The sequence below is a fragment of the Xiphophorus maculatus genome, chromosome 18 (genome assembly GCF_002775205.1).
Source record: "Xiphophorus maculatus strain JP 163 A chromosome 18, X_maculatus-5.0-male, whole genome shotgun sequence".
Classification (NCBI taxonomy): Eukaryota; Metazoa; Chordata; class Actinopteri; order Cyprinodontiformes; family Poeciliidae; genus Xiphophorus; species Xiphophorus maculatus.
In genome coordinates, this window is record NC_036460.1 from 11,939,159 (window position 1) to 11,966,940 (window position 27,782).

Genomic DNA, 27,782 nt, shown 5'->3' on the forward strand with positions numbered 1-27,782 from the left:
AGCCTTTTAATGTCGTCAGAAGAGTTTCAAAAAACTTTCTCTAAACATTGTGTGCAACTCTCAGCTGGCTGGGATTGCTTCACTACAACCCTTGGTCCTTACGCATACATATTGCACTGTGATACTGCTCAATATTATTCTATGAGATATTTCATGATTTATTCTTACATATTCTGGTGTTGTGTGTGAGGAAAATATTCTGGCATAAACTAAATTAGTTGAAAACCAATTTTGCCTTATTTATAAATGTCTACTTAAATAAACTGTAGGATTACGTTTGTTTTTGTTTATAAACTCTTATACAAGTTGTTTGAGTTTAATGCATGTTTAGTGTCTTGCTGTACAAGAAAATGCCAGGTCTGGGTTTCATGCGTTTATCTATTATTTTATCATCATCTATCCATACAGACTATTGTGATTGTAGTCAAATATGTATCTACTAAATTTCTGCATTCACTTATTTTATGATTTTTATTTTAAATATTTTTATTTTGGTCCTGTGACCAGTACATACTTTTTTGCGTGCTCGTCATGTCATTTTATCACTTTGACAAAGGGTGTTTTTTTTGTAAATTTGTCACAGAAGTCAAATTTTGTTGATCATGATTGATTCATAAAAGTAACAAAGCATTTAAGGGTTAGAATCAATTTTATAATTACATTAAAAAATATTTCTAAGATTTGTCTAAACTAGTGAAACCATTTAAAACTAGTCAATAAATAAAAGAGACAAGGAGTAGAACAACTCAGTTTTTCAAATGTGCTTTTGGTGAAAATCCTTGGTTCGCTCTTCTATCAGTGAATGCCTGCACTATTTCTGCGATAGTTTTGACAATAAAACATCACATGGTAGATGGAGAAACTTCTCAGGCAAACGTAAATAAAATCTTGTAAAACCAGCTAATTTCTGAAAAGTCACATATTTAACACAAAGGAAATAAAATCCGGATATCCCCAAAGTATTTTTCTATACTCATATTCAGAAGAGGAAAATACTTAAATCATAGTGTAAGCCCTTTCACGCGTCCTATAACATGTTATAGAATCGCTGGCAACAAGGAACCTTTTGAATGAAAATCTGACCCCACCCTTTATTTATTACTCAAAAATATGTATCCTATATTTAAATAACATTGTTTATGGAACTGCTGTATTGAAATGGATTTAAAGCTAAATAATAAAAGAAAGCAATATTAACTCCACCAAGTGTTTTTTATTTTAACTTAAACAAGCTGTGACTTGCACAGCAACACTCCAAAAAATTTGTTCAGTTATATAAAAACACCTGCAGCTTTTAATACATTCTTTAAAACTTGTAAAAATCCTATTATGCAGTCCATATATAGCAAATGTGTTCAGCAGGCACAAATCGTTGATATATTACAGTTTATAAAAAAATACATATAGCAAATCCAAAGCTTGAAAAATCCCACTTCAAGTTTTAATCAGATTTTGCTTACTTAGCTACAGATTTTTTTTTAAAAAACAACAGATTTACAAATTGGAAGAAATAGCTCAGAGATATAAAAAACAAAACATAAGATTACCCCTGCAAAAAGTCACATTATAGCAACACTTCAAAGGAAGATTCTGGATATTACAAATACTCCCATCTCACACACAGACACACACCCACACCTACACAACTTACATTCCCTTAAATATTGCACACAACCTTTCTCTAATTTACTCCACTGGCATGTTGGCCTCAATCTGAAAATCTAATTTCTCCTTTGGGGGCAAATTTCACAACCCAATATGTACCTGTACCATTAAACTGGGTGGTTAAGTCCCAATAAGCCACCCACAGTTCATAAATCCCAATTTTAAAGAAAGCTTTAGAAGCTACAAGAGGTTTAATATCCTATTTTCCTGGTCAGGTGATGTGTTTAGTAAGAAGTGCACAAACGAAGACGTAAAATCACAGCCCAAACACATTCAAGGCCACTTTGTTTTTGGGGGAGGGGAGTAACCATGGTAAAAGAGAAAGAGTAAGAGACCTACTTTTTAATTTATCTGCAGCTCGGTCTTTAAGTACCATCACCGCTGTTGGAGGTGAGTGCAATCAGAGCAGAAAAAATGCCTGAGAAAAGGAAAACGTTTAGGCTCACTGTTACGTCTCCAGCTGTTCCCTGATGATGGGAACTTTGACCTCAGAGTCCAGCACAGCCTGCAGTTCCACCCCCGAGTCCTGGTCCTCCTGGTCCTTGTACTCTGCGATGTATTCGTCTCGATACTTGTTCGCCTCCTCCACTCCTCTGCCGTTGCTAATGTGGCTGGCTTTGAGATGACTCCGCCTCCTCGGCAGACACAGGAGGCTTCTGAGGTTCACCTGACCGACCGTGACGTCCAAGATGTAGTAGACGGACCAGAAGAGAGCGAAGCATCCGAGCAGAAGCAGGAACTAGGTGGGGAAAAAAAGAGAAGACATGTTACCACGGATTAAGTACCAAGTTATTATTTTACTCAATTCAGATTTATTATTAGGAATCCAGTGAAAAGGTAAAGACTGGCCAACTGTAGCCAATTAGACTGACTGTGTTTCCTGCATCTGGAAATAAACTTAAAGAAAAAGGGGGAAAGTGGAGACATTTCTTCTTTTAACAAATAAACCCTATTGTTTACAATGGTTGAACTCGTCATCTGGAACATATTTCATTTAACTCAAATTTACTCCATTCCAGACATCAAGGGATATGTTACTGATGGAAAAACAGTAATAATTGTTTACAAATGTAGAGCAGGACAAGAGTTTATAGAAAGCTGTAGCTACACACAATTCTGTCAACCCAATGAATGTTGGAAGATTATAACTGTGTTGAGACAGAATGTCTGACAATGTCAAATAAAGAGAGAAGAGATGCAGTGTTCTGAACATTATTAGTTTATGAGCTGTAGTGTCAGCAGGTAATTACAGCATGTCATAGCTGGGATTGAAATTAAAACAAGAATCTCTGACATTTTTTGTAACATTTCCAGCAAAAACAAAAAATGTCCTTCAACCAAGCTATGGTCTGATTTTCTACAACTCTACAGAAGCAAGTGTATGGACACTTGGTTCCTACACATTCTTCAATCAAAAACAGCTTACAGAGTTTTTGGCTCCTTATGTTAGTTTCATAATCTGAAATATTAAAGTTCGTGCAGAGAGCCTTTTAATATGTAATCTGCATAAACAAATTGTTCGGAAGGAAGGAGCAAAGGAAATAAAGGAAGGAAGGGAGGCAGTCTAGAAGTGAGGAAAGCAGTGTAGAAGTAGAAAGGAAGTGCAGAACAAAGTAAGAAACATTTTTTTCCACATTATTTGATTTTTTTTTTCATACATTTCTAGACAGCTGAAAAATTACAATCCATACTTTTCTATACCGAATGGGATTGACTGCAACTTATATATGCTCAAACAAAACTGGGCATCACTTTTTTGTTCTCATTTCAAGAAATTTTTCTTGCAAATTGTCTTCAGATGAACTGAATTAATCAAAGATACGGTAAGCCTTTGGTAGGTGTGAGAGTGTGAGCATGAAAGCTGCATTTACCTTCAGGTTGTTGGAGGTGAAGGGGTTAACGACCTCAGGGGGGATGTCTAAGCCTGGAGGACAGGGCAGGGAGAAGCTGCTGTCCAGATTTTTGCCACTCATGGCTTCCTCCACCAGCCTGCAGACCAGCGAACGGAAAACAATTAAGCGCTCATAATCATCGCATCCCAGTCGGACTTTAGACACCGACGGCAAACCGGCAGAAAAACTGGTCTTACTTTTGCCTCTCCTTCACTTCGCTGGAAGTCATAGATGAACCGTAGAGTGTGAGCTTCCACTGTTTCAGCACTCCCACCGCGGCGCACTGATCAGACTTTTTATCTTGTGCAGAAACACATAAACGGGTCAGGGAGAACTAAAACCATTCACAAGAAGCCTCATAAAACCCAGACCAACAGTATATTAAGCTGACCGGAGAAGTGTGTGCATGTGTGTGTCTTCCCTGCTAACTTACTACTGTCAGAAATCCTGAGGGTGTATTGGCCTTCAGCTCTCTCTCCCCAGCAGCGCACGGTGGAGAAAGTCCAGTCCTGGTAGCCAGAAGGATCTCTGTGTGGAAACAAAAAAAAACAAACTTACCCTACCCGCCTTTACATCCACCCAAATATCACTCTGCTCCCTCCACAGCGAAAGCTAAAGGCCTTAAATAGAAAGACGCGCCGTATACCTGTCGATGGGCCTGCGAGCCCCGATGACAGAGCTCATGCCACTGGGACATTCCAGCACGATCTCCATATTCCCACGGCAGGGGTGGGTTATTGTCACGGTAACAGCCACATGCTCGAGCGTTTGCATCCCAGACGGTTTCAGGTCGGCTGCAGAGACTACATGAGAGAAGACAGCAGAAAGGGTAACGTGCAAGTTCAATTAAATGTCTTTAGGGCACAGCAAAAGATATATAAAAATAATATGATCTTCATTATATTTGGGAAAAATGTACAGTGGATTGCAAAAGTATTCAGACACAAAGAATTGTCACTTTACAAACTACAAATGTAAGGATTTTATGCAATTGAACACAAACTTGAGACAAAAGGCAGATTATACACAGCTTATAGGAAAATGTGATATGCAAAAATATTCATTCCCTCAACAATATCCACTACTGAATTCACTACTTTGTGTTGGTCTATCACATAAAATCCCACCGAAATACATTATAGAAGAGTATAATATAACATCAATGTTTTGGGATTATATCACGTTTTAATGTTATTTTCTCATCAAAAACATACTTGGAGTGTTGCTTTGATTCTTTCATGCATGTTGAAAAATTCTTAAATCTCTCAGGACATCCATTTGATGGTGCAACCCATAATAAAGCTCAGCTACAACAGACTAGAGGCAGCAGCAATTACTAAACATCTTGTGGAACTGCATATTGACTCTACTTCTCAGTCCAGCGTTGTAAACGGCATAATGAGAAGCATTGTTGTGATGACTTGCTGAAGAGGGAGTGCTAGCTTCTTAAAGAGACAGAGGCCCTATGTCAAGGCATCATATTACAAATTCAAATTTCTCTTCAGGTTTTTTTTTTCCACATATATATATATATATATATATATATGGAACTATATGCCTGGAAAATACATAATAAGACCCTACCACCCCTTTAAAGTTTGTAGTTGTGACAAATGAGAAAACGTTCAAAGAGTACATACAAAACCTGTAGACACCCACTTTTACAAAAATACTGCTGCACTCATACTAAAATAATTAGACACATTAGACCTCAATTTTTCTAAATGCTTTATATGCGTCATGTCAGTGTTATTTATTACCCCTTCATTAGTGTAATTGAAACACATCTGTAACTCTCTAATAAGGTGACAAACCCTGTTGCAGTTCTCCAACTCACTCTAGATTTCTCCTGTTATCTGTCTTTGAAGCACTTATCACTGAGTGCTCTGACCACAGTCCATCCGCTCAGAGAGGCTGCCTGGTAATTTCCCATCATTTCCTTCGGTCTGATTATTAATAAGCGCCAGTGCATCGTGACCATGCAGAGATACACATATCCCCAGGGCAGGGAGAATTGCAAAGGGACTGAAAGAGGAAAGTTAAACCTAACTAAATAACAATGTTTCCTTACGATGGAGCTTTTTCACATATTCATCCTTCATTTCACTTCAAAATCACCATGACTGCTTGTTGCAGAAAGGCTCAACCTCAGTCTCATCTGAGCAAAGCACACAGTTCTAGTTCAAATCCCAGTCGAGTTTAAGAACCTTCACTCTCCAGATGGACGGACAGGAAAGGTTATTTTTCTAGCTTCAGAGACTTATGGAGTTATATGGCTTTTAAAAATGGTGTTCATACAAATAAATGCATTTGTATCTGCTTTGTGTGTATGTTTTAAAAAATTACATATCATAAAACTTAAAAGTATTTTGTGCATTTTAAGATTTATTTGTAATATTTCAATCTAAGCAACTAATTGGCATGGGGAGAAAGTGTCCAATGGTTGTTATGGAGATGATCTAATGATGCAGCAGACATTTCTTTACCTTCTTCCTCACCTTAACCAGCCTAGTTTTTGTTTTCAACTTTTATATTTGTCTCAAATTGTCCAATCCAACACACAATCATCTCAAAATTCATGCTGTCTTTTCTGTCCCGTTTTGCAGAGTGGCCAAGAGAGACGGGATGTTTTATTTGGTTTTTGTTTAAATATTTTGTGCTTCATATTCCATTTGGAAGCAATATTTCCAGCACTCTAATTCTAATAATCGCTCTTTCCAGGCATAAGAATCAACTCTAGGTAATGAGTAAACCTTGCTTTAAAATGTCCATTGGAAAGCTGCTCATGAAGGAAGCAGAACATATGACCGGCCTAATGGGCAATGAATCAGTCAGCAAGGCTGCCAAAACACAGAACAGTGTCAAAAGCAGATCCAACCACACTCTGTTACAAAGAGCTCATCAGGGAATTCGACCAAAACAGAATGACGACGGGTTCACAGAACAACATGAGTTAAAGTGAGTTGAGAAAATAATTCCTCACATTCTTTGAGAGTTTGCTCTGTAAAAACCAGCAGCTTTTTCACAAAAACATTGTTGCATGAGACCAAATGTACACAAACCAGTCTGTGGTCGTGTGATTAACTGCAATGAGGCGATAAAAGAAGGACGATAAAATCTGAGGGAGGACAGGATCAGGCTGAGGAAGAGGGAAATGTTTCTACTTGAATGAGGTCATTTCAACAACCAGTTGTGGAAAAAAAAAAGTGTTAGAGGGATTATATGCAGAGCGCTCTGAATATGAGAGACTCAGAGTGGAAAGGTTTGAGAGTGGAAGAGGATCTACAGAGATTTTATGTTTAAAAAAAAAGAAGATTTGGGGAGAAATTCAAAAAGGAACAAAATTTAAAAAAAAAAGGGGGGGGGTGGATAACAAAAGCAAAACTTACAAACTGCCGAACATTACCTAATAAGGACAGGCAGCCTGAGCAGCAGGCATGCAGGGAGGGAGGGATGGCTCTGTTATGGAGAGCTATGTTTAAACTCGACAAGCAACTGTCCTTCATAGAGCTGAGGCAGCGACAAAGAGCAAGAGAGAAGGGGAAAAAATAAAAACCCTACCATTCCAGGTGCGGATTAAGACTTTCTGATGAGTGAAAGTGGAAACGGGAACGGAAACGTCCTCCTTTATGACCGAGCTCTGATAGGACACGAGAAAAGGCACCGACTCCCACACCTGAGACACAACGAAGGAATATTGAGGCTGACTTCTGGTGGCAAAATATTTGAAGACAAAAAAAAAAGTGAATTTACAGTGTGTATGTACCTTGGCAGCATTAACTAGTCTCCATGCGTTCAGAAGGCCAAAGCCATGCTGGTGGCTGTGATGAAAACCGGCTCCGTTCACTCCCCAGTCAGCAGCCATGTCGCACTGTTAGGAAACACAAAGAAAACATCCACACAAGTTTACATTCATGGTCCTGTCCATCCAGTTAAACTAAAGTTCAAAAGTCTGGTTTAAAAAAATAAAAATGCACACATGAAGATTGAAAAATGTCGTTACAGAGGCAGAGGCAGACTATCACCACATTTACTCTCAGCTATTGTGTAAATTAGCAACTCTAAGACAAAAAATATGTTATGTAAAACAAATAAAAAGAAATTTTAGAGCACTTAAATATTTCCTCTCATCTGATCTGGAATTAGATGACAAGGTGAATGCTTTAAACTTGACATCTTGTCTATGTTTCAGACTCTTAATTTGAAGGAAGCAGTTCCTTAAGTAACCTTGTCAGGCTCAGTGTGAGGCTGGCTGATAACTTGCCTATACTTGAAGCCTCTACCACTTTTTTGTCTTTATGTCCATCTCAAAATTAGAAGTATTGATGTGTACATAACTTAAAGAGTGCTGCTGACTGTTACTAGAGTTTTATTTTTTTTAAAGTGAACAAGACCTTAAATCTAAGAGAATTTAAAGCCTTATTTTTAGATACATGAATTTCAGACTTTTTAAGGATGCCCAGACTCTGCAACATTATTAGAACTGTGACTATGTTTAAAAATATTTTGCATTTCTATTTCAATACTGTGTTTTGGTTAGAAGGAAGTTCTGTTGAAAATGTCAACAACAAAACAGGCAATTACGAGAGGAAAGCAGACTTGATTTTCATTAACAATACGATTTTTGTCTGTCTACACCTGTACTGTAAACCTAACAGACCAAACAATATAACAGCGAGAAAAAACTTTGGTAACAGTGAAGCCACATGAAATCAAATTTTATTTTTTGCTGCCTTTCATTTTAAAACCTTTAACACTACTGAGGGTTTTCCTGCACTACCTGTGTGGCAGTGAAGGCGACGATATGCTGAACATCCCTCCAGGTCAAGCAGGGCCGCACCTGCAGCATGAGGGCCACCATCCCTGCTGCCAGTGGGGCCGCAGCAGACGTACCGGTGTGGCCCTCCGTGCAGCCTCTCCCCTTTTGCATCGACCAATCAGATGTCACCTGCAGAACGACACAGCTGGTATATTTATAACGTTTCAGAGAGGTGTGATCCATACAAATGATGAAATTACTGGAAAATACAACAGCACACCTAACCCCTTCAGAGCACAAAAAGATCTAAAACCATGTAGACGGAGGGATTGGTGCATAAAGTAGCACCTACATCATTGCACCATCTTGATGATATAAACTGACAGCAGGTGGTCAGAGTTCAGTGCTGTTTGTGTTTAGTTAACAGTGTTGATTGGGGGGAATGTGAGGCCATATGGAGCTTAATAAGAAGAACAAAGAGCTTGAAAGTGAACACTGGTGCAGCTGTAAAAATAAAACGGCGAACCCATATTTAATACCTGAAGTATTAAACTCAAATTCTGACTTCCTCAGTTAAACAGCATATAAATACCAAGTTTATTTCTACACGCACTTTTGTTGATCCACACACCACCACTGCTGCTCTGTAATCATCCCAGTTCATTATTGAATGTTTAGGAGAAGCAAACAGTTGGCCGTTTGTGAAGCCACTTAGCATGTGAGTGTAATGCGGTCAGGGGTGGATCGGTGGTTAGGTCCTGGCTAATCTCAGTTTCCCACAAGTGATGACATCCTCGCAACAAAACAGGTTACCACGGTGACAGACTCAAACTTCAGCAAACAGATGTCAAGAGGTTTCAGTGGATCTCAACTCCTGTCATCTTCAGCCAGCATTTTCAGATGAATGAAGTCGCTGCATTTCCTGATGTGGAGGAGTTTATCCAAATGTTTCCATTATTTTAGAGCTAACAAAGATACTTAAAGCAACAGTGCATCATATTTCAACTGGTTCCCTTGATTTAATATTATTACATATAGACTTGGGCTGGTATGACAATCTCATGGCAATTACACAATAAAATTGAACAAACAACAGAATAATCACCAGTTATGTTTTGAAGTAGCTTTTAACTTGACTTTCCTACTTTTGGTTAATTTGTCCTGCTCTTATCTGCTTGCAGCTGCAGATGGTTACCTAGCAAACATGTTAAAGGTAATTAATAATAGCAATTATTCGTGGCACTTCTTCAGTTTCCACCACATGAGGACCCCTGGTTTTTGGGGCTGGAAATATTTCCAAAGAGCCAAATATTTCTTTCTTGCTAGTGAGGGAATAAATGTAGCAGCCTTTTTTCAGTCAGCTGCTCAGCAATGAGTGGAAAATATAGGCAGGGCAGCTGTATGCTCCATTCAGCCGTAGAAACCTTCAGTCACCCCGACACTCCCAGAGATCTCAGTTAAAGGACATTAAACTGCAGAAACAGCTTTATGGAAATTTTAGTATTATTAAAATCATACTTTTTTTTAAGGTGGTTGTGTATCTATAAAGCTGACCACAACCTACTATGTACAGCTTTGGAAGTTCAAAAGAGAAACAAAGAATATCTGAAATTAACTATTAGACAAGTTAAACAGAGAAATCATTAGTACTGGAGTAATATTCTTACAAGTTTTCCTTCAGACCTTCTTCGTTTCTAAAACGAATCCATCTACTGCACTGTGGCTTAATAGCCTGCAGTTGGAATCGTTCTGCATATCATTGTATAAGAGTGTGAACATTGTGAGTGTTGCTGGGTGAGACAAACTCATCATGTAAACCTGCTTAAAGTGTTCTGTAACAAGAACAGCACTAAGCTCGCTCCAGTTACTTACGATGCTCCTTGATTTGGGCCCCCCGCTGCTGAAAGTGACAGCCAGCATGGATGCACAATCCTCTGCGTAGAATGGCTTCTTGCCTTCCTCATCAACTGCTCCTAAAAAACCCCCAACAACAATGGAGTATAATGACTATCTTCGTGTGTTGCACACATTGCAGATACACACATCGCCACACTCCTAACAATCTCTGTTTCTTACCTATCGTGATGGTGTAGATGGAGTTGGCGTAGCCATCATAGTTGCAGTTGTCTTCATACTGACCCCCGTTACCGCTGGCAACTACAAAGATGCTCCCGAAGCCTCTTCGGCCTGCAATCACCCCGTGCTGCAGTGCAGCCTGATGGCAAAATAACAAAAAAATTTTAAAAAAATAAAAAGCTGATTTAATGTTTTTAACATATGTATCCAACTTTAGAGCAAGGGAAAAAAACATCAATCTAGTGAAACTGCTGCAGAGTATGATACACAGATCTGTTGCAGTCTGCTGCCACCTGCTGGACAAAAGGAGAGCTGCAAGAAGGCTAACCTTGCCCAGGGGATGAGGTCCATCCACAGTGTGCCCGTCATCATCTGGTCCCCAACTACAAGAAGAAATGGTTTTTATTAGCATCCAAGAAATAATACAGCACATTAAAACATAATGATAAATAACAGAGAATTGTTATTATGACATCTACAGTTACCTGCAACTGTAGATGTCATTTATTTGGTAATGCTTGTTGAAGGCAATGGCCTCTAAGCTGTCAGTAAGGGGCCCATCAAGGACTCTGATACCTACGAAAAGCAAAAAAGAATGTCAGTGATTTCAGATCAGAACACATTTTTGTAAAAACTGGTGCCTCTTAGTAAAAGACTGTCGGAATAAAAACGTATTGAAAAATGTTAAAGACTGGGTGTGTCATACCTGCCACCTTGCTGCCATAGGCCACACCCACAGCGCAGAAGTTGTTGTTGGGAACGGCTGCGATCTCCCCAGCACATCGAGTCCCATGGTGATTGTCGCTGTGAGGGTCTGGGTGAGGCATGGGGTCGGGGTCATTGGAGTTTAAGTCGTAACTCCCCTCTGGACTCTAACAGGAACACAAAAATCTATCATAAGGGCATCAAACCTTTACAAGCTTTGTTCTAGTTTAGCATCTAATAGGACAAGTTCAACTAGAAAGTGGTTAAGTTTGCTTTTACTTTGGAAGGTCGCATTATGTAATAATGTAATAAAATCTGGCTTCAAAATGATAACAATAATAGTTTCTTCCCCATTATGTAATACATTTTTTTCTCTTTTGAAAAGAGAAGAACTATTTTCATACATCTCGGAATAATAGAGAAATATTTTAAGTTGTTTAATATAAATGCTAAAACTTCTTATTTTCAGCCCAAAAATTACATTAACTTTCAAAAATTAGCGATCAGAAATATCTTTTATCCAGTGATCTGTCATATTTACAATAGAATGGGATTTCCCAGAATGTCCACACTCTCATCTCTTCAGAAAGTTTTCATGTCCTGCTATCTGGCATAAACTATTGCAAAATTAATTTTATTACATTTTACATCAGTTATTACATAATGTGACTTTAATGCAGTTTTGTTACATTTGGAAGCCAGATTTTGTTACATAATGTGGCACTACATATCCATTCTACTTTTAAAACAAGGCTAGCAAAGTACACTTGCAGTGAGTATAAAATTGTAACATAAAATGCACAACTTTAAGAGTATGAAAACTTCTGCAAGGCACTGCATAACAACTCAGACCTTTGCTGTCATTTTTTGGAACAAAAATATTCCCTTTTAGATATATATTTTTTCTCTGTCTATGTTTCTTCATTCTGTTCAGCCCTGTTTGTTGTAGCACGCACACAGTCTACATGCTTATAAAACCTCAAGCTTTTCTTCAAAACTTTGATTTACTGGAAAGTGCCAACAGCTTTGCTCACAATATGTGTTCCACTATCAACACTAAATTCCGACTTACATAGTTGAGCTGAATGTCTTTGTGGGTGTGTTCCACACCATCATCTACAACAACAACAGTGACCCCCTGGCCTGTAATGTTGTGCTCCCACACTCCCGTCACGTTGATATCCATGTCTCTGTTCTTATAATTGTGCTGTAAAGGCAGGAAGAAAAACTCTGTTAATGAAAGCCAGGAAAAATAAAAAATAGCAAGATGTCAAGGTGCAGATGTGTATGACAGGAAAGCTTGTACCGGTAAACTGTATGGAGGCAGACAGATGTGTGCTATGTGTTCTTACCAAGTGCCACTGTTTATGATAGTTGGGGTCATTGAAGGCCAATGACCTCTTTGAGCGACTGAGCACTCTCTCCTTGGAGTACCACAGGACATGAGGATGTGTTGCTAGAACATCGCTCGGTTGGATGCTCCTTTTCCAGATGCCTCCCAAAGATCCAGTGTGAGGTTGTGATGAGCAAAGCAAATAGTGGCCTTCAAGTTCTCCAATCTGACCCCGGTTCTGAAGTCCCGCCTCTTTTGCTACCTACAAAGAAAATATTGGCATTGTTGTTCTAGTAAAATCAGCAAACTTACAAAATATTGAATTGAGCTTTTACAATAATAAATAGAGCAAATAGGAAGCATTAAAAAAAACAACCAAACAACTAAGCCCTGTTTTAAAAATAAAAAGATAGTGGCCAGAGATACAATATCCACTTGTTTTTAATTTGTAAATACAGAAAAGGACCAAAGTCACTAAGTTTTCTGTTGATATTTCCATAGAAAATAGTTCCAGCAAATAAATTCAGCTGTACTATCTAAATATCTTTGAAAATGGTGAAAATCTATGAGTTCAAATTAAAACTGAAGTGCAAACTGTCATAAAAGATGCTGAAATACTACTATACCCTGTCAGCTATCACATCCAGGTGAACTGAGGCCTCACTCTCATCTTCATTCTGGTGATGCAGGCTGTGGTGGATCCGGACGGCCCAAGACTGACCTGGACCACATGACGGCCAAGCCGAGGATAAAGACGAGGCAGTTGAAGGGAAGGATGGGGCGACAGATGGCAGAAGGGTGAGCAGCAAGAGGGCTACGGAGGACAAAAAAATGAGGAGAAGGAATGTGGGAAAATAGGGCGCTGCCATGGCAAGGAAGGGTGAAACAACTGGTTCGCCAGGCAAGTCCTCTTCATCAGAGCAGCGATCTAGACAAGACAAGGCAAGACAAAAGGATTTTATTAGTGAGGACAATTTGAGAATGACAGTCTGGTTGCTTAACATCGGGGTGCTACATACAGAGGGAAAGTATCACAAATCACAGCATCACTTTATCTGGGTTCCAACCTGTGATGAGCAACTCTGTGGCTATAAACCACACCTTCGACAATCGCTACAGCGAAAGGAGTTGTCACTACAGTATTAGTAATATCTTTCAAAACAAATAGTATTCCGTTTACAATAGGTCTGCATTTATATTAACATAGTGAATGGGAGAAAATTCTTTTGTTTCTTATATATTTCCTTTAAAGGAATATTTCTGTCATAACGAGGCTACAATAAGATGGCTTAAAGTACGACTGCTATACCTAAACATTGGCATTAGCTCTGATGACATGCCTGTGTTTGTTACTGTCCATCACATATCTAGCTTCTAGTCTAGTTCTGCGACGTTTTTCAATATAATTAATTCTCTCGTAAATAGCAAAGACACTACGTTTATACTGACTTCTTGACTTACATTAAAACAAATAGATAAATTCGTTAGAAAAAAACAGTACAACCTAATGCAGACCTCAAGTTTCACCGCACTGTAGTTGTTTGTTTTAGCTGCGTTAGCAGGTTAGCATTGTCGTGCTAACGATTGAAACGAAAGTTTCTCAATAAAACAGAGCTAAACATGTGATTATCGGCGACAGTCTATGGTAAAACATACGCATGTCTTACTGTTCTAATGAAAGAGCTCTATTTGAGATCGGCAATTAATATTGAGAGCGCTATCGCCGAGCTTGACACTCCATTTCCGTAATCCAAGCTCTCTTCAATACGTATTACGTCATACAGACTGCGCAATTATCGTGCGTGACATTTTGAAAGGCCCAGGGCCACCGCAGGTAGATCAGAGGAAGTGGATGCACTCCCGTACAAGAAGCAAAGAAGCAAAATACAAGTTATTTTGAAAGCGACGTGTGTTTTTGTTTTGTTTTGTTTTGTTTTTTCTTTTAATTCTAGGCGGAAGCGTTTTTGCCGGGGGCGGTCAGGCGATCTACTAGAGCGATCATGTGAGTTTAACGTCATTAACAGCTAAACCCCCCCCCAAACACTTTGTAAAATGTAAACTGCTGCTGATCACATCAATTCTGGTTAATAATTTATCTTAATTAATTTAATTCACAATTACACTCACTTTTAGAACTATAATATGTCTGAACCTGAGATTTTCCTTCTTTTTTTTTATTGAATTGACTGAATCGGCTGATTCACTGTTTTGAAATATTCCCACTGCAACACTGATGACTTGTCAGATGTGTAGCTAACTCTGAGTTTTCCGATTTGACTTAATCTCTTGCACCCTCAAGTGGGTAAAATGAATTTCCACCTTACAAAAACATACAAAAATAAATCAATAACTTCACAGTTATTAGATTAAGTAGCTGAAATAAATTATCTTTAAGATTATTCTGTAAATAATGAACATACACCTGAATTTGTGTGGGGGAATAGAAATTGAATTAATTATAAAGTACTTTGATCAACCAAAAAGAGGAAAGTAGAAATAATGATTTTAAAAAACTTTAGTTCTAATTATTAATATGATCAATGTGGGTACCAATAATTGAACATTTGAAACACCAACAATTCCATTAAAACAATATTTTTTAATCTATGTAGTCAAATTAAAGGATGGATTCTTTTAACACTTTTTCAAAGCGATTATGTGACCAGGATGTAAAAAAGGAGACGTTTTACAGTTACAATAAGTATTTTATTGGTTCATCAAAGCTGCCAGCACCTGACAGATAAATATCCAGATCTGAGTTAATCTATGTACAGCTTTTATGGAGACAACACAAACTGTCCCTTATAGACATATGTCATGTTTCCCAGTAAATAACTTAATTAGGGCTGGTTTCCCTTTCAAAGCAGATATGGTCCCAGTTAAAAACGTTTTAGGCTGCGTGTGTATCTCTGGTAGAAGCCCTCTTCATTCATTGTTAGCATGTAGTGTGCTTACTTGTGCAAATCATCAAATAGGTGCAGCAGTAGTTTTGCGAGGATAAGCACTCTATGATCTGTGTCTGTGCAAATAGACGATCTGGAATGCACAAATGTTATGTACAGTAGATACGTTTAGGCTTTAGTCAGTAGTAGAAGAAAAGAAATGACATCTGAAATTTAGTGCGATCTGTCTCCGATCATATTCTCCAAAAACAGATATAATACAATAAATGCTTGACATTATATTTCGTTAAATAGCCTCTTTATGTGTACGTCATTAGCTTTTTCCAGAATTATTCACTGGCATTTGCATTATTCTGCTGTTTTTTTATGACTTCTTTATTTCTTTAAACCTTTCCATAAACTCTTTGTTAGCAGAACAGCTGTGCAAACATATACGCAGGCTCCAACAATTAATGCCATCCACTCAAAAGCCATAAATAATAGAGCTACAGAAGCACACACGTGACCAATTGTTCATATATTCAAATCACGGCAATGCAAAGGCGGCTGCAACAGGATTTCTCATCTTTAATACACTTCCAGGTTTTGTTTGTAAAGGGTCAGTTTGTTCTTCAATGAAATAACCCAATCAAAGCACTGCAGAGGTAAGAAACCTATCTTCACCAGCTGATCCATCAATGTTTTTTTTTTCTTTTTACATGTTTGTTTTGCATTTTCCCACCAGTTCCTTAAATCATGCTGATCTGCATAGATACAGAAGCTTAAACAGACATAGTGGACACTGACAGCAGCACCTTCTCTTGTCCGATTCAAGCTCAAGATGGCTCTTGTTATTCTCACAAACAACCCGATGGCAGCAAGGTTCTCTCTCTGTGCGTCTCCGTGATTCCTGAAGAATCTTTTCAAAGCTTTCTGTGAACAGCACCGTCAGTTTGAAAGGAGCCACCTCAGCCCTGCGTCCCTTCATTTCAGGAGTGATATGTCGTCTGCGAAGTCCCCGTGCGGGTGGAGGCAGCGGGCGAAGCGCCACTGGCACACCATGAGACACAGAGGCAGCATGAAGAGGGCGCAGATTCCCGCCATGATGTAGGCGATGGTCATCAGGGTGGACTCATCCGTCTGCGGGATGTTGTAGCCGCAGTCTTCCAGGTCGACGCCGTGGAACGGGCCCTCCACTGACGCTGTGCGAAACTCGTCGTGCACTGAGAACGGACGAACATGAACATATGGAATTAAAATCTTTCAACTCAATTTTGTTAGTTTTATGCTTTATAATCCTAACTGCAAAGCTTTTTCGAAAGCATTTAGAGCACTTGAACATTTTTATGTTTTTTTTTTCCATTTTTCAACTGTAATCTTCAATGTGTTTCAACGGAATATTATGTAACAAACCAACTCAAGTTTATAAAAAAAAAATGCATGTTTTTTTTCTAAATAAACATCTAAAAATATCACACATTTCAGTCTAGATATGAAAAGCTGGAAGAAACATACCCAAAAACAAAAGTTTACCTCATTATTATGCACTACTTTGTGCTAGTGTCTCATAGGATCCCAGTGAAAACACACTGAGATCTGTTGTAGAGTAACAAAATAATACATTCAAGAATCAGAGACAGAGACAGGATGTCCTTCATTATGTCTCTGTCCTCTCCTCCTCACCATGGCAAGTGCTCACGGCGAATCCAATGCGTTTCTTCTGTCGGTCAAAAACAACATAGAAGCCCTCCATGATGACGGCTCCCATCACTGTCCCAGTGCTGGACTGAGACACGGCGAACTTATAGCAGTCCTCCTGAGCAGAGGCAACATCCTCCACCGGCCGCAGGTATTGCTGCACAGACAGAAACAATAAGCAAATAAAAAGAAGAAAACATTCAAACGTGGCTTCAGATGAAGATATATGTGGTGAGTTTCCAAAAAAACCCTGTAGTTTCTGTAGACATCATCAGTTGCATCAAAACCATATGTGGATTTATCTAAGCTGTTTTTAACAACAGGGTTGTTGTTAACCTGATGTGAAACGTCAGCTGCTCCCTTGTTAAATCATGACTTCAATGAAATTAGCCAGGATTTAATTTTAGATTAAAGGACTTAGTCATTTCTAAGTAATGACAAAATTCTTTCTACGGTAATTAGTTTCTAAGTCCTAGAAATCTATTTCTCTCAGTTTTTTAAGGATGATCAGTCATCCTTAAAAAACTGCTTCCTGTTTTGTAGATTGAGAAAACAAGGAACACTTGTGAGCCTTCCCTGAAGTTATGAGCTCAATCATAGAGGTGTGGGATCGTAATGCCACATCATCTTTTCGATGTCATCTCATCTCGTGCTTCCCACGAGATGAGAACATTTATTTTTTTTCCTGTCTTCCTCAGCTTAACATTCTATTTCTTTTAAGTGAATGAACACTTTGGAAACTTTCAGGCAGTTAAAAATAGTTTCGCTTCGATTTCAGACACAATTTTCAGATTTAAAACTGTGATGAACAAGCAGCAGAGGAGAAAAACCTAAAGATGTAATGGCGTAACTGTCCACTAGAGGGAAATGACTTCTGCACATTACTGTGATTCTGTTCTTTAAACTACCACACAATCAGTTGATGTGTTTATTTGTATATCTCAGGTGTGGATTTTACCTGAGGCAGAAGTTGCAATAGAAACGTTATGATGCGTCATGCTGTGGCACGAAGGTCACAAACCACCCACAGATTTGACTACTGAGGCCACAACAAGCCACTTTGAAGAGTTTTAATGACTTTCATTAAAAGCACAAGAAGCGCTTTTGAAAAAGCCTTCATTTAAAAGGATTACAATAAAAGAAAATCTTCGAGTGTTGAGAGTCTTAATGTGAATAAAGTTTCTGCTTTAATGCAGACACACAGCAATGTTTAATACAGGAGGTGTTAAATGTTTTCCTTGAATCTTAAATCCAGGAGCCAAACTTGGGCAGTTTCAAATCCTTTACTCAGGACTGATCTTCATGTAACATCGGTAGCAACACAAGGTCGGTCGGTTTCTGTTCTGCGTGAATAAATTCACATCCAGAACCCGAGAGCGCTGTTACCTGGGGCAGGATGGAGATTCTGAAGGACTGGTTGCGGTTTTCACTCATCAGGTAGAGGGAGATCACTGGGAAGATGTGCCAGGGTGTAGTTCCAGCCTGCCAGCAAACCAGCTGCTCACCGAGCCAGAACCCAGAGGGAAACTGCTCTGTCTGCACAAAGATGTTTATTTGTTGTCCAGTGAAAAAAAAGAAAAATAAGGAATTTGAGCTATTTTGGGTCATTTTATTTTTATAAAGAGATTTCAGTCAAACTATAATGAAAGGAAAATCAAGATTGCAAGCATATGTATCACATGCAAAGGACTCACTGAAGAGGCAGCTTCAATAGCCTTCACTGCAGCCTGGAAGACTTTCCTTGGAAGTCGAAGGTTGGTGGTTCCACTGTCCACGATGCTCTTATCATAATTGTACTGCAGAGCATACATGTTGCATGTTTGTTACTTGACTTTTTAGAAGAAAAATGATCATTTCAAATTATTTATCTCTGATAAAACTGTACCTCTTTACAGTCCATGTTAAGATCCTGTCCGTTCACTTCAATCCGAACAATAATGACCTCGTAGTACCACTCCCTGCGGATGGGAGTGTACCAAAGCTCTCCAACGTACAGTGATGAGTCCACTCCACCGATAATCTAAAAAACGCAGGAAAAACTAAATGAATCCAGCGCTTAACAAAAACAAAACATCACAGTTTGCGTTTGTATGTGAGTCACCATGCTGCCGCCAACTGTGGAGCTGCCCAGCGACTGGTTCTGGGTGAAGCCTGCACCGCACAGCTGGAGGGAGAAGAGGTTGGGGACAGAGGTCTGACGAACCAAAGAGTCGAAGAAAGGCTCCAGCGTCTCGTCCGGCTGGAAGACAGAGAGAGAAGTGCTGTTGTTGGAAAAGCTGATTGACAGACAAAAACATCAGCTTCTTATAGCTCTTCGTTTAGCTCCTCTTGACTCTCCTGCTGAAAAGTTATCAGACCAGCTTCCCAGTTTGTGACATCATTCAATTTTTCAGTTTTCATGAATAAAGCTGAAAAAGGTATTTTTCTTTCTTTATGAGCTTGTTTAATCTTTCATTTACTGATTCATCAATAACAGTACATAATCCTTGATCAAATACAGGCTCATACTATGATACTACCACCACCATGTTTCACACTTGTGTTTTGACCGTTGAAAAATACAACACAAAACCCTCAGATTATAATCCCAAAATGCAGAAATGTATCTGTGCACAAAAATATTTGTTGGCTTCAGAAGCTGATTAGTAATTTGCAGTTGGATTGAATCAATCTATTCAGAGTACAATTTCTTCCTCTGAGGAATTTCTTCCTTGCTGTTATTAAAGTCAGATTTATCAATGCTAGTTAATGACACAATATTTGAACTTGAGAATATAAACACCTTGGTAGCACATTAACAGAACTGGGAGAGTGCTGGGCTTAAATTAAATCAATTAAATTAAGATTCAAAACTACTTTATTAAAGTCAAAGGAAAGTTAAATGTAACGCATATTTACAGTTTTCTTGAAAGAGTTGTTGTAGGGGCTGATGGCAGGAGGAATCTCCTGTAGCAGTCTGTATTGCAGTGGATCAGAAGAAGCCTCTAAATGAAGACACTGTTGTTGTAAAACATTCTCATGAAGAGGATGCTGTAGTTATAGACCCCAGCCTGAACTTACTGAACCAAGTTCAGAGCTCTAACATAAATTAAAATGTGTCCATTCATTTTTTTTCTCGTAAGTTTAAAAATATTTAATTTGTGAGAATATTCATCAATTAGCACACAGCTATTATCATCATACAGTATTTACAGCATGAACTTTTTTTAAGTTGCAGACTGCTTAATTAGTCTCTGTCTGTCTTTGCTCACCAGAACTGTAGTTCATTATGGGCCAATTCCCAAAGAAGCTTCTCTCATTTACATAGTTTCCTGCTTCAGTCATCAGAAAGCTAAATGGGTCTGAACGTCTGAATTAATAGTGACTCATTAGGACAACATTTGTAGCTGTGGCCAAATTTTAAGAATTGCAAGGTTGGAGTTCCTCTTTAATGAAGTCTTTAAGTATATTAGCAGACAAAAAAGAGTAAATTAAAGACAAAATCTATGCTGTGATTTCTGCTACACTTACATATTAGGTTAGGAACAGTATGCATTAAACAATAGGTTCACTCCTCTGCAAACCCACCTGGAAGCTCTTATTAGATTAGTATTGATGTTGTGCTTTTAGTTTCTAGTGTTATATTTACAGCAAAGAAGAGACTATTGACATTGACATGCACGCATACAGCAGTCAGGGAAAATAATTCATCTTTTTGATATAAAACAGCCATTTATATTGTTAGTTTGACTCAGAATAGATAGAGTTGAATGAAGGCAGGATAATCTGTGCACGACTCCAACTGGTCATGTAAAACACAGAATCGTCCTGTTCTGAGATATCCAAAGGGTTATTGTATGAACATATTAATCAATAATATTGTTGTTAGCAGTGCAACACATTTTCATCAATTCATCTCATTAGAACCAGCACAGAACAAATGGATAAACACTATTAATGAAACTGGGAACACCAGAGGTAATATTTACCTTCAGGTAGGCTGGTGATGTTATTCTAAAAATGTAAATGTTAGTAATTTGACATTACTCTTCAAGTTGCTGCTGCGTAGAAGCCAATTTTGACTTGACAGTTCAGCTAAAAATAGAGAATTAGAAATTTGCATGCCTTCTTCTATTCCTTAGATTAAATGCCAATGCAAATCTTTGCTAAGTAATCTCTAAGGGCAAATTTTTTATTACCCACAATAGCGCAACTGCCAAGAAATTAACTTCAGGTTTGTTTCAATTAATGTAACTGTGAGCAACAGAGTTTCTCCCTCACAGCTTGAAACTGAAATTTTTCCCAGGCATTGATAAAATTAAGTCGTAAAAACTCACTCGAGCTATATCGGCATAGGCCAGCCCCAGGATTCCTTCCCAGTTTGATCCGTTGATGAAGAAGCGGTCTGACTGGGTTATTGCGGCGACGTTGGCACGCAGCGTGGCATTGGGGCCGTGTGGCACAGAGACCAAGTCGGTGCCCAGCTCCCCCTCCCAGCGGCCCTGAGTATAGGGAACGTACACACTCCTGCCCAGGTCTCGGTATGAACTAGAGCTGTACACCAACACAAGAGAATACAGTTAATTATTTCTGTAAACAAGCGTTTACTTGTTCAGAGAGTCTTACAAAAATATTCAAACATCTCTAAGTTTTCCACATTATAACAGACATTTCGTTGAGACTTTAAGTGGAAAAAGGAACACAAAGTGGCACATAACTGTAAAGTGGAATGGAAAGGGGTTTCAAAATGTAAGAATTTTATTTAGGGATGTCAGAGTAAAGGGGGTTGAATACAAATGCAAGCCAAATATTAAAAATTGGGTTGTTGCTTTTTTTAAGTTAATATCTATGCACCACTTTGTGTTTGTCTATTATGTAAAATAAAATGAAGCGTATGACTGGAAGATGGTAAAATGTGAAGAGATGTGAATACTTTCTGCAAGGTCCTGTGAGTAGCGACTGAGTGACAACTCACAGTGAACGATGGTAGTATCTGCGCAGGAAGGGATGTGCGGCTGCCCCAACAGCAAAGTTGCTGCTTCCTGTGTCTACCAGGATATTCAACTAAAGAAAACAGAGAAATCATGTTACTGTGCAATGGGCAGGGATTCTATTGTAATGCCAGGCAGTTCTTTCCCTCTGGCCCAGATGTCCTTGTCTGTCCCATCTCTGTCTCCCCCTCAAAGCCTCCCTGCCTCTCAAGTTGCGTATTCTACTCCCCCCCCCTCTCTGCCATTTCCTCCTCTTCTGTCTGCATCTCTAAGAGAGTATCATATTTTGCACCGTCAGTCAAAACAGTCAGCGAATGTGTGAATGGAGCAAACAGACAGACGCTCACCAAAGCAGAAAATATACAACACGGCATTGCTTTATTCATGCCTGGATGTTTCACAGGTCGCTTTCAGGAATTGCAGATTGAAAGAAAAGAGCAGGATGTTGGTAGTGAGGAAAGGCACAGTAGCACAGAAACACCCAGAGAGCCAGCCGCAGAGCTAAAGCAAGCTGCTCAATAATGGATTGGCTCTTAAAATACCCAGAAAAGTGCTATTGTCTCAAGGGCCAGCCCTGACAGCCTAGAATAAATCCTGACGCTGTCTACCTTCTTCTCTTTCTCACACACACACACACACCCACGCGCCCGCACACGTACACACGCTGTACCATTCACAAACATAATCCGCATAAAACTGTCTCCTCAAACATTACCAGAGTTTGTCCTAATTCTGAACTTTGTGTCTCTAATCTCTTGAACAGAAATGTGCTGACTGTCCAGGGTAGAGCTGTCTCTTTCACCACAAAATTTAGAGCTCAGCAGGACACCAACACTGAAGGCTGCATCCTGACATTCTGAGACCTTTCCCTACACTCTCCCCCCAAGGCCTGTCTTCCTGATCCTTTTTGTTCCAGCCTTTATATTTGCCACCCCCCCTCTAGCTTTTGCCACCCCTCACCCCTCTCCCAACTCCCCATTATGAGGATATTTCATCTTGCTCTTACAAAAACGTCTTATTCTTAGAATTAGTTACATGCACAGTGTATTAGCATTACTTGATTATTGTCCCCTTAGGGAGATTTTCCTTGCAGCAAAGTGATCCCCCCCCCCCCCCCCCCCCCCACCAAAAAAAAAACACAAAAATAATCACATGACAACATTGGCAAAACAGTATAAAGTCTATGAAATATTAATATAAAATATCAATAAAATAGACTTAATTACAAGATCAGGCCTGGTTATTTTTAAACTTCATCTGAATAATGGCCAGGCTAATAGAAGAGTTTTTTCATCTGTTGGTTGGTTCTTGATTTGGGCTGCCTCAGTCTCTTTAATTCACCATTGATTGGCAGATTTGGAGAATGGAGAATGTCTTCCGCCTTTTGTATGACTCTTTAAAAAAAGTTTCTATTAAATCAGTTAATGTAACTCGCAATTTCCCCGGCCACTTTTACAATTTGTTTGATCATGTTCATTAGGAAATGATATTCAGGTGACAAAAGTTTGATCCGTTGATGATCAAATTTTAATCATCTGTTGATGATTAATTTTATTCAATTATATAAAATGGTCTTCAACTTTTTACACACTCTAAATTTAATCAATTTGTGGAGGAAGTGAAGTGTTTGATTGTATTTTTTATTGACCTCATCCAAATGTTCGCTAAATTTCAGCTTCTTGTCAATGACAAGTTCACCTTTAAGGAGAATTAAAAGTGCTGGACTTTTTTCTAACATCTATGCACATATCTTTGGGTTTTGGAGACATTTAATTTCAAATAAGAATATTCACACCACATAATATAATGGGTGTTAAGGCAAGGCTTTTTCTTGAGTCCCATATGCCTACGCTACCCTGTTTATAATTTAAAAGTCTTCAGCGGTACAAAAACTTAACAATTTCAAAACATTTGTAGAAACCAGATCGCTGTTTGCGACACTCCGGAGAACTTGTGTCAGCAACTAAAACCGACTTCTTCATGAATGTGCTGCTCTATCAATTAATCTTTCTTGTCGTAATTTAAATGGCTGCTAGCTTTCCTGCTTCTTTTTCCACGGTTCTCAATGTTCACTCTGTGTGAACTTCCTAATGCGTCCCCAGGTCAAATAGCTGAAATGTTGTCAGCAGCTGGTGTCCAAAAGCTTTGCTTGTGTCCCAAATTTCAACACATCTGTATCAAATGGCTGAATTACTTCCTTATTCACTCAAACTCCACAGAGTCAACCTAACAACCTAATAATTTGATTCAGGCGATGAAAGTAAAGGCTAAAATTAGAAAGACCTTTAGTTTTATATGGATTGTAAATGGTCAGAGGTCATGATGCTGGAAAGATTCAGAACTTTTCAGCTACTGCATTGTTTTTCAGAACACATTTGGTCAACAAAACATTACATTGGGGCATGCAGTGGTGGCGTAGGGGATAGCGCGACCCATGTTTGGAGGCCTTGAGTCCTCGACGTGGCCGTCGCTGGTTCGACTCCCGGACCCGGTGATATTTGAGAGCATTCATGAGTGCTAACAACACTCTTTGGTGTAGAAGGTGGTGCTGGGGGAATAATACTCAAAGTTGGCTATTTTCAATCGTGTTAAGGAAAGAAGCCAAAGGCAGTATAGAGTTGTAGAAACTGTCTAAAAGGAAACTACATTCTCTTGGATATCTCAAAGCAATTCTACAGCTCAAAGTAAAAGAGAGCAAGATTTTTAGCAGATAATAAAAAGGAGGAATATTTTACAGCCGAAGTGCTCACTTCTATTCTTTTGATCTTTTAAAGTCTGTTTGCCAGTGTTGATGCTGGAGTTGAAAATGCTAGTATTCTTTCAAGATAAGGTAACGTTCTATCCTCTCTTGGGAACAAACTTTAATCAGAATAATTGCTAATACAGCATGAGGTGGTAAAGATAGGTTTACATTTCAGTCCTGTAATCATGTTGTCTTTGTTTTCAAGTGGTAAAATCTGGCTTTCTTTACTCACACATACACAGTGCAACGTCCTCTTGACTTCTAAAGTGAATAATTGATGGAAAGTTAAAAGTTTATAAAGATTTGGATGAAAAAAATGTCCTGAAAATTGGGATTTTTACCCCACAGATCTGTCTTCTACCTTTTCTGAAAGCTTTGAGTATTTCAGTGTCACCTAGTGTCACTGAGGACTTTAAAGCCTTCTGTCTCGCTCAGCCTCTCTCGCTACAGTTAGCTTCTTTCTCTCCAGTGACTTCCCAGTCTGACTCCCCACATCAATCGTCTGTCACATTTTTTTCTTCCTACACCCATCATCCACTTCCTTTTTCCTTCTTTCATCTCTACCGCTCTTCGCCTCGATCTTCTTACTCATTTTCTTTTCTTCCTTCCTCAGCTTTCATTCATTCATTTTATCCTCCCTAAGGCGACTCATCTTTGTCTGACTCTCCTTTCCTTTGCCGTCACCCTCTGTGTGCCAGCCTGTGCACTGCAGCTGCGCCCAGCTGGCAGTCCTTGCTCTGCAGAATTAATGGTCCCATTATCTGTCTGTCTCTTTTCAGATACTTTCACACACAGGCCACCTGCCATGGCAGGGCCAACCCACAGACGTGGACAATCAGAAGGTACGTTTGAAGGACTTTTAAAATGCTGCGATAAAATTAGAATAATCAACTTTAAAGCTTGTTGCGGAATGATGTAAGTTTGCAGTAATTCCCCTTTATGATCTTAAATTGCAACAAGCGATTAGAGAGAGTTTAGTTCTTCCAGGGCTGAAGCGATTAGTTGGATTAATATTAATGATTGGGTTGTTGAAATAATTGCTAATTGTCATTAATTAAAGTATACGAACACAAAAAGGCCATTTGCTGAAAGAACAATTTAATCAGAGCAGTAGCTAAGCCAAAACTGTACAAAAAGAATATGTACATTTTACATTTTAACAATGTCCAACCCAGAACTCCTGATGGGGCCTGGATTCTTTAAGAAAATATCCTATTAGGCACCTTTTTCAATTAATCGATTAGTCAAAAAAATAATCAACAGATTAGCCCTACAATGTATTGATGTTACATCAAACAGAAAGGGCTGAGCGTTTCACATGTTGATGTTATAATATTTTTTAGATGCAGGTTCTTTGCACTTGAGGCAGGTAATTGTTTTTACATATTTGAAAAGAAATTGAATTGTTTTGTTTTGTCTTCTTTGCATGTTTAATGTGTTTCTAATATTGTATAAAATAAGCTTAAGTGGTTAAATAAAAAATGTTTAGAATGTGCCATTTTTTATTGATTAATCATCAGAATAATCAAGAGAATAATTGATTAATACTATAATTTAATATAGTAATTAATTTTATTTATATTTTACTAATTTATTTTAAAGCTTTTTGCGCAGCTAAAACATAATTAACATTAATACAACATCTTATGTTATTATTATAACCATCACTATGACAAATAAAAACTATTTTATTAAATATGATTAACTAAAGAAACATTCCTGGAATTATATTATAATGTATTGTACAAAACTGTTAACAGTGATCAGTCCACACACTAAAAGTCACAACGAATAAAGTAAATGCTTTTTGCTTGTTTTGTTGTTGTGTTAATTAACATATAAATACATTTACCTATGGTTTGTAAAATTTTACAAACGAAGGTAAATGTATTTATATCGTTGTGCACCTGTATGACATTTAATGACATGTGTGATATATGACAATAAGTGGTCATGCAGCAGACATTTTTTTTTTTTTACCTTCTGCGGAGGAGAGCCCACAGCCATCTCCACGTAGTATCCCTGACCGGATTTCCCACGCAGGTTGTCGATCATGTCCACAAAGCTGACACCGCCCTCTGCCGCTCCTCTCCGCCTGCGCGCAGGAGATTCGCTCGCGGTGCCGCGTCCCCGTTTCGATTCGGCGGCAGGTGGCAGCGGCGGCGATTGCTCGGCGCGAGCGCCTTGCCGCAGTGGCACGCGGATGGCTCGAGGCAGGCCCGAGGAGTCAGGTGCGGGTTGTCCGCTGCTGTGCAGACACAGAGTCGTCCATATGAATAGTGCCGTCAAGCAGCGCGGCTGCAGCCTTGACCCCTTCATGTTTAACCACGGCTCAGTTTTATTTCTGATGTTTGGCTTTGACTTTGCGGCGCAGCTTTCAGCTTGACATCCAGAGCGAAGCAGCACGGGAGAATGGGTCAAGAGGGGATGATGCTAAAACGACGGCTAAAACCATTATGGCAGTTGACCCACAACGCTAAAAGGCACGAGGTTCAATATTATTTCACTGATTTTAGTGTTCAATTAATTCAGTCATTCTAATAGACTACACACTAACCTATGGTAGACATCAAATCGTCCTCTCAATTAAAGCTCAGGCTTGCTCGGTGTCAATTTGAGGCGACGCATAAATCACCAGCTCTTGCTCCGTGTGACGACAAGCCGCAGGCCCGGGTCTCTTTACCCGAACATCTTCGTACTAAACCACCGAAAGCATCACCAGAAGGCAGGCTGACCGGTGGGCTACCGTAATCCGCATCCTCCCTATTTTCCGTCCAGTTCATGCTGTTCTCCGCCTTCCAGTCTTTCACCTCCTCCTCCTCCGCCTCCATCTACTCCGTCGCATCCTTCAGATCTGCGAAGGGGCAGGCGTCAATGATGCTAAGTTAAACTGCAAATCCAAACTGTTTCCTGGAGGACTTTTTAAAATAAACTCCTCGCTGTTCTCTCACAGAGTACCAGTAGTATATCAAAATTATTTAGTTGACAACTTTCATATTCTAGGCTTTTGCTCTGATGGCCGGCTTCAAAGGATGCCACTATGCACTATCTATTTATTT

The 27,782-nt window shown here is 39.0% G+C and overlaps 2 protein-coding genes across 4 annotated transcripts; both read right to left on the bottom strand.

The window, feature by feature from the left end:
- Nucleotides 1-1,193: 1,193 nt before the first annotated feature.
- pcsk7 (proprotein convertase subtilisin/kexin type 7) lies at nucleotides 1,194-14,208 on the bottom strand. Of its 3 annotated transcripts, none has more exons than XM_023351249.1 (17): nucleotides 14,098-14,208; nucleotides 13,057-13,358; nucleotides 12,450-12,692; nucleotides 12,170-12,304; nucleotides 11,099-11,264; nucleotides 10,878-10,968; nucleotides 10,721-10,775; nucleotides 10,393-10,531; nucleotides 10,189-10,289; nucleotides 8,338-8,505; nucleotides 7,324-7,428; nucleotides 7,119-7,233; nucleotides 4,204-4,360; nucleotides 3,991-4,085; nucleotides 3,755-3,857; nucleotides 3,537-3,654; nucleotides 1,194-2,404 (listed from the first exon to the last, which is right to left on the bottom strand). In XM_023351249.1, exons 2-17 carry the CDS (start codon nucleotides 13,297-13,299, stop codon nucleotides 2,114-2,116), a joined length of 2,325 nt encoding a protein of 774 aa, XP_023207017.1. In that variant the 5' UTR covers nucleotides 13,300-13,358; nucleotides 14,098-14,208; the 3' UTR covers nucleotides 1,194-2,113. The 3 variants fall into 3 exon arrangements, with proteins under 3 accessions (XP_023207017.1, XP_023207019.1, XP_023207018.1); XM_023351251.1 differs by lacking the exon at nucleotides 14,098-14,208 and adding an exon at nucleotides 13,946-14,082; XM_023351250.1 differs by lacking the exon at nucleotides 14,098-14,208 and adding an exon at nucleotides 13,450-13,911.
- Nucleotides 14,209-15,114: 906 nt separating this feature from the next.
- bace1 (beta-secretase 1) lies at nucleotides 15,115-27,586 on the bottom strand. The gene is made up of 9 exons (XM_005804535.2): nucleotides 26,704-27,586; nucleotides 21,965-22,053; nucleotides 21,327-21,543; nucleotides 19,112-19,249; nucleotides 18,896-19,030; nucleotides 18,705-18,806; nucleotides 18,397-18,546; nucleotides 16,996-17,167; nucleotides 15,115-16,535 (listed from the first exon to the last, which is right to left on the bottom strand). Exons 1-9 carry the CDS (start codon nucleotides 27,040-27,042, stop codon nucleotides 16,297-16,299), a joined length of 1,581 nt encoding a protein of 526 aa, XP_005804592.1. The 5' UTR covers nucleotides 27,043-27,586; the 3' UTR covers nucleotides 15,115-16,296.
- Between the last annotated feature and the right edge of the window lie 196 nt (nucleotides 27,587-27,782).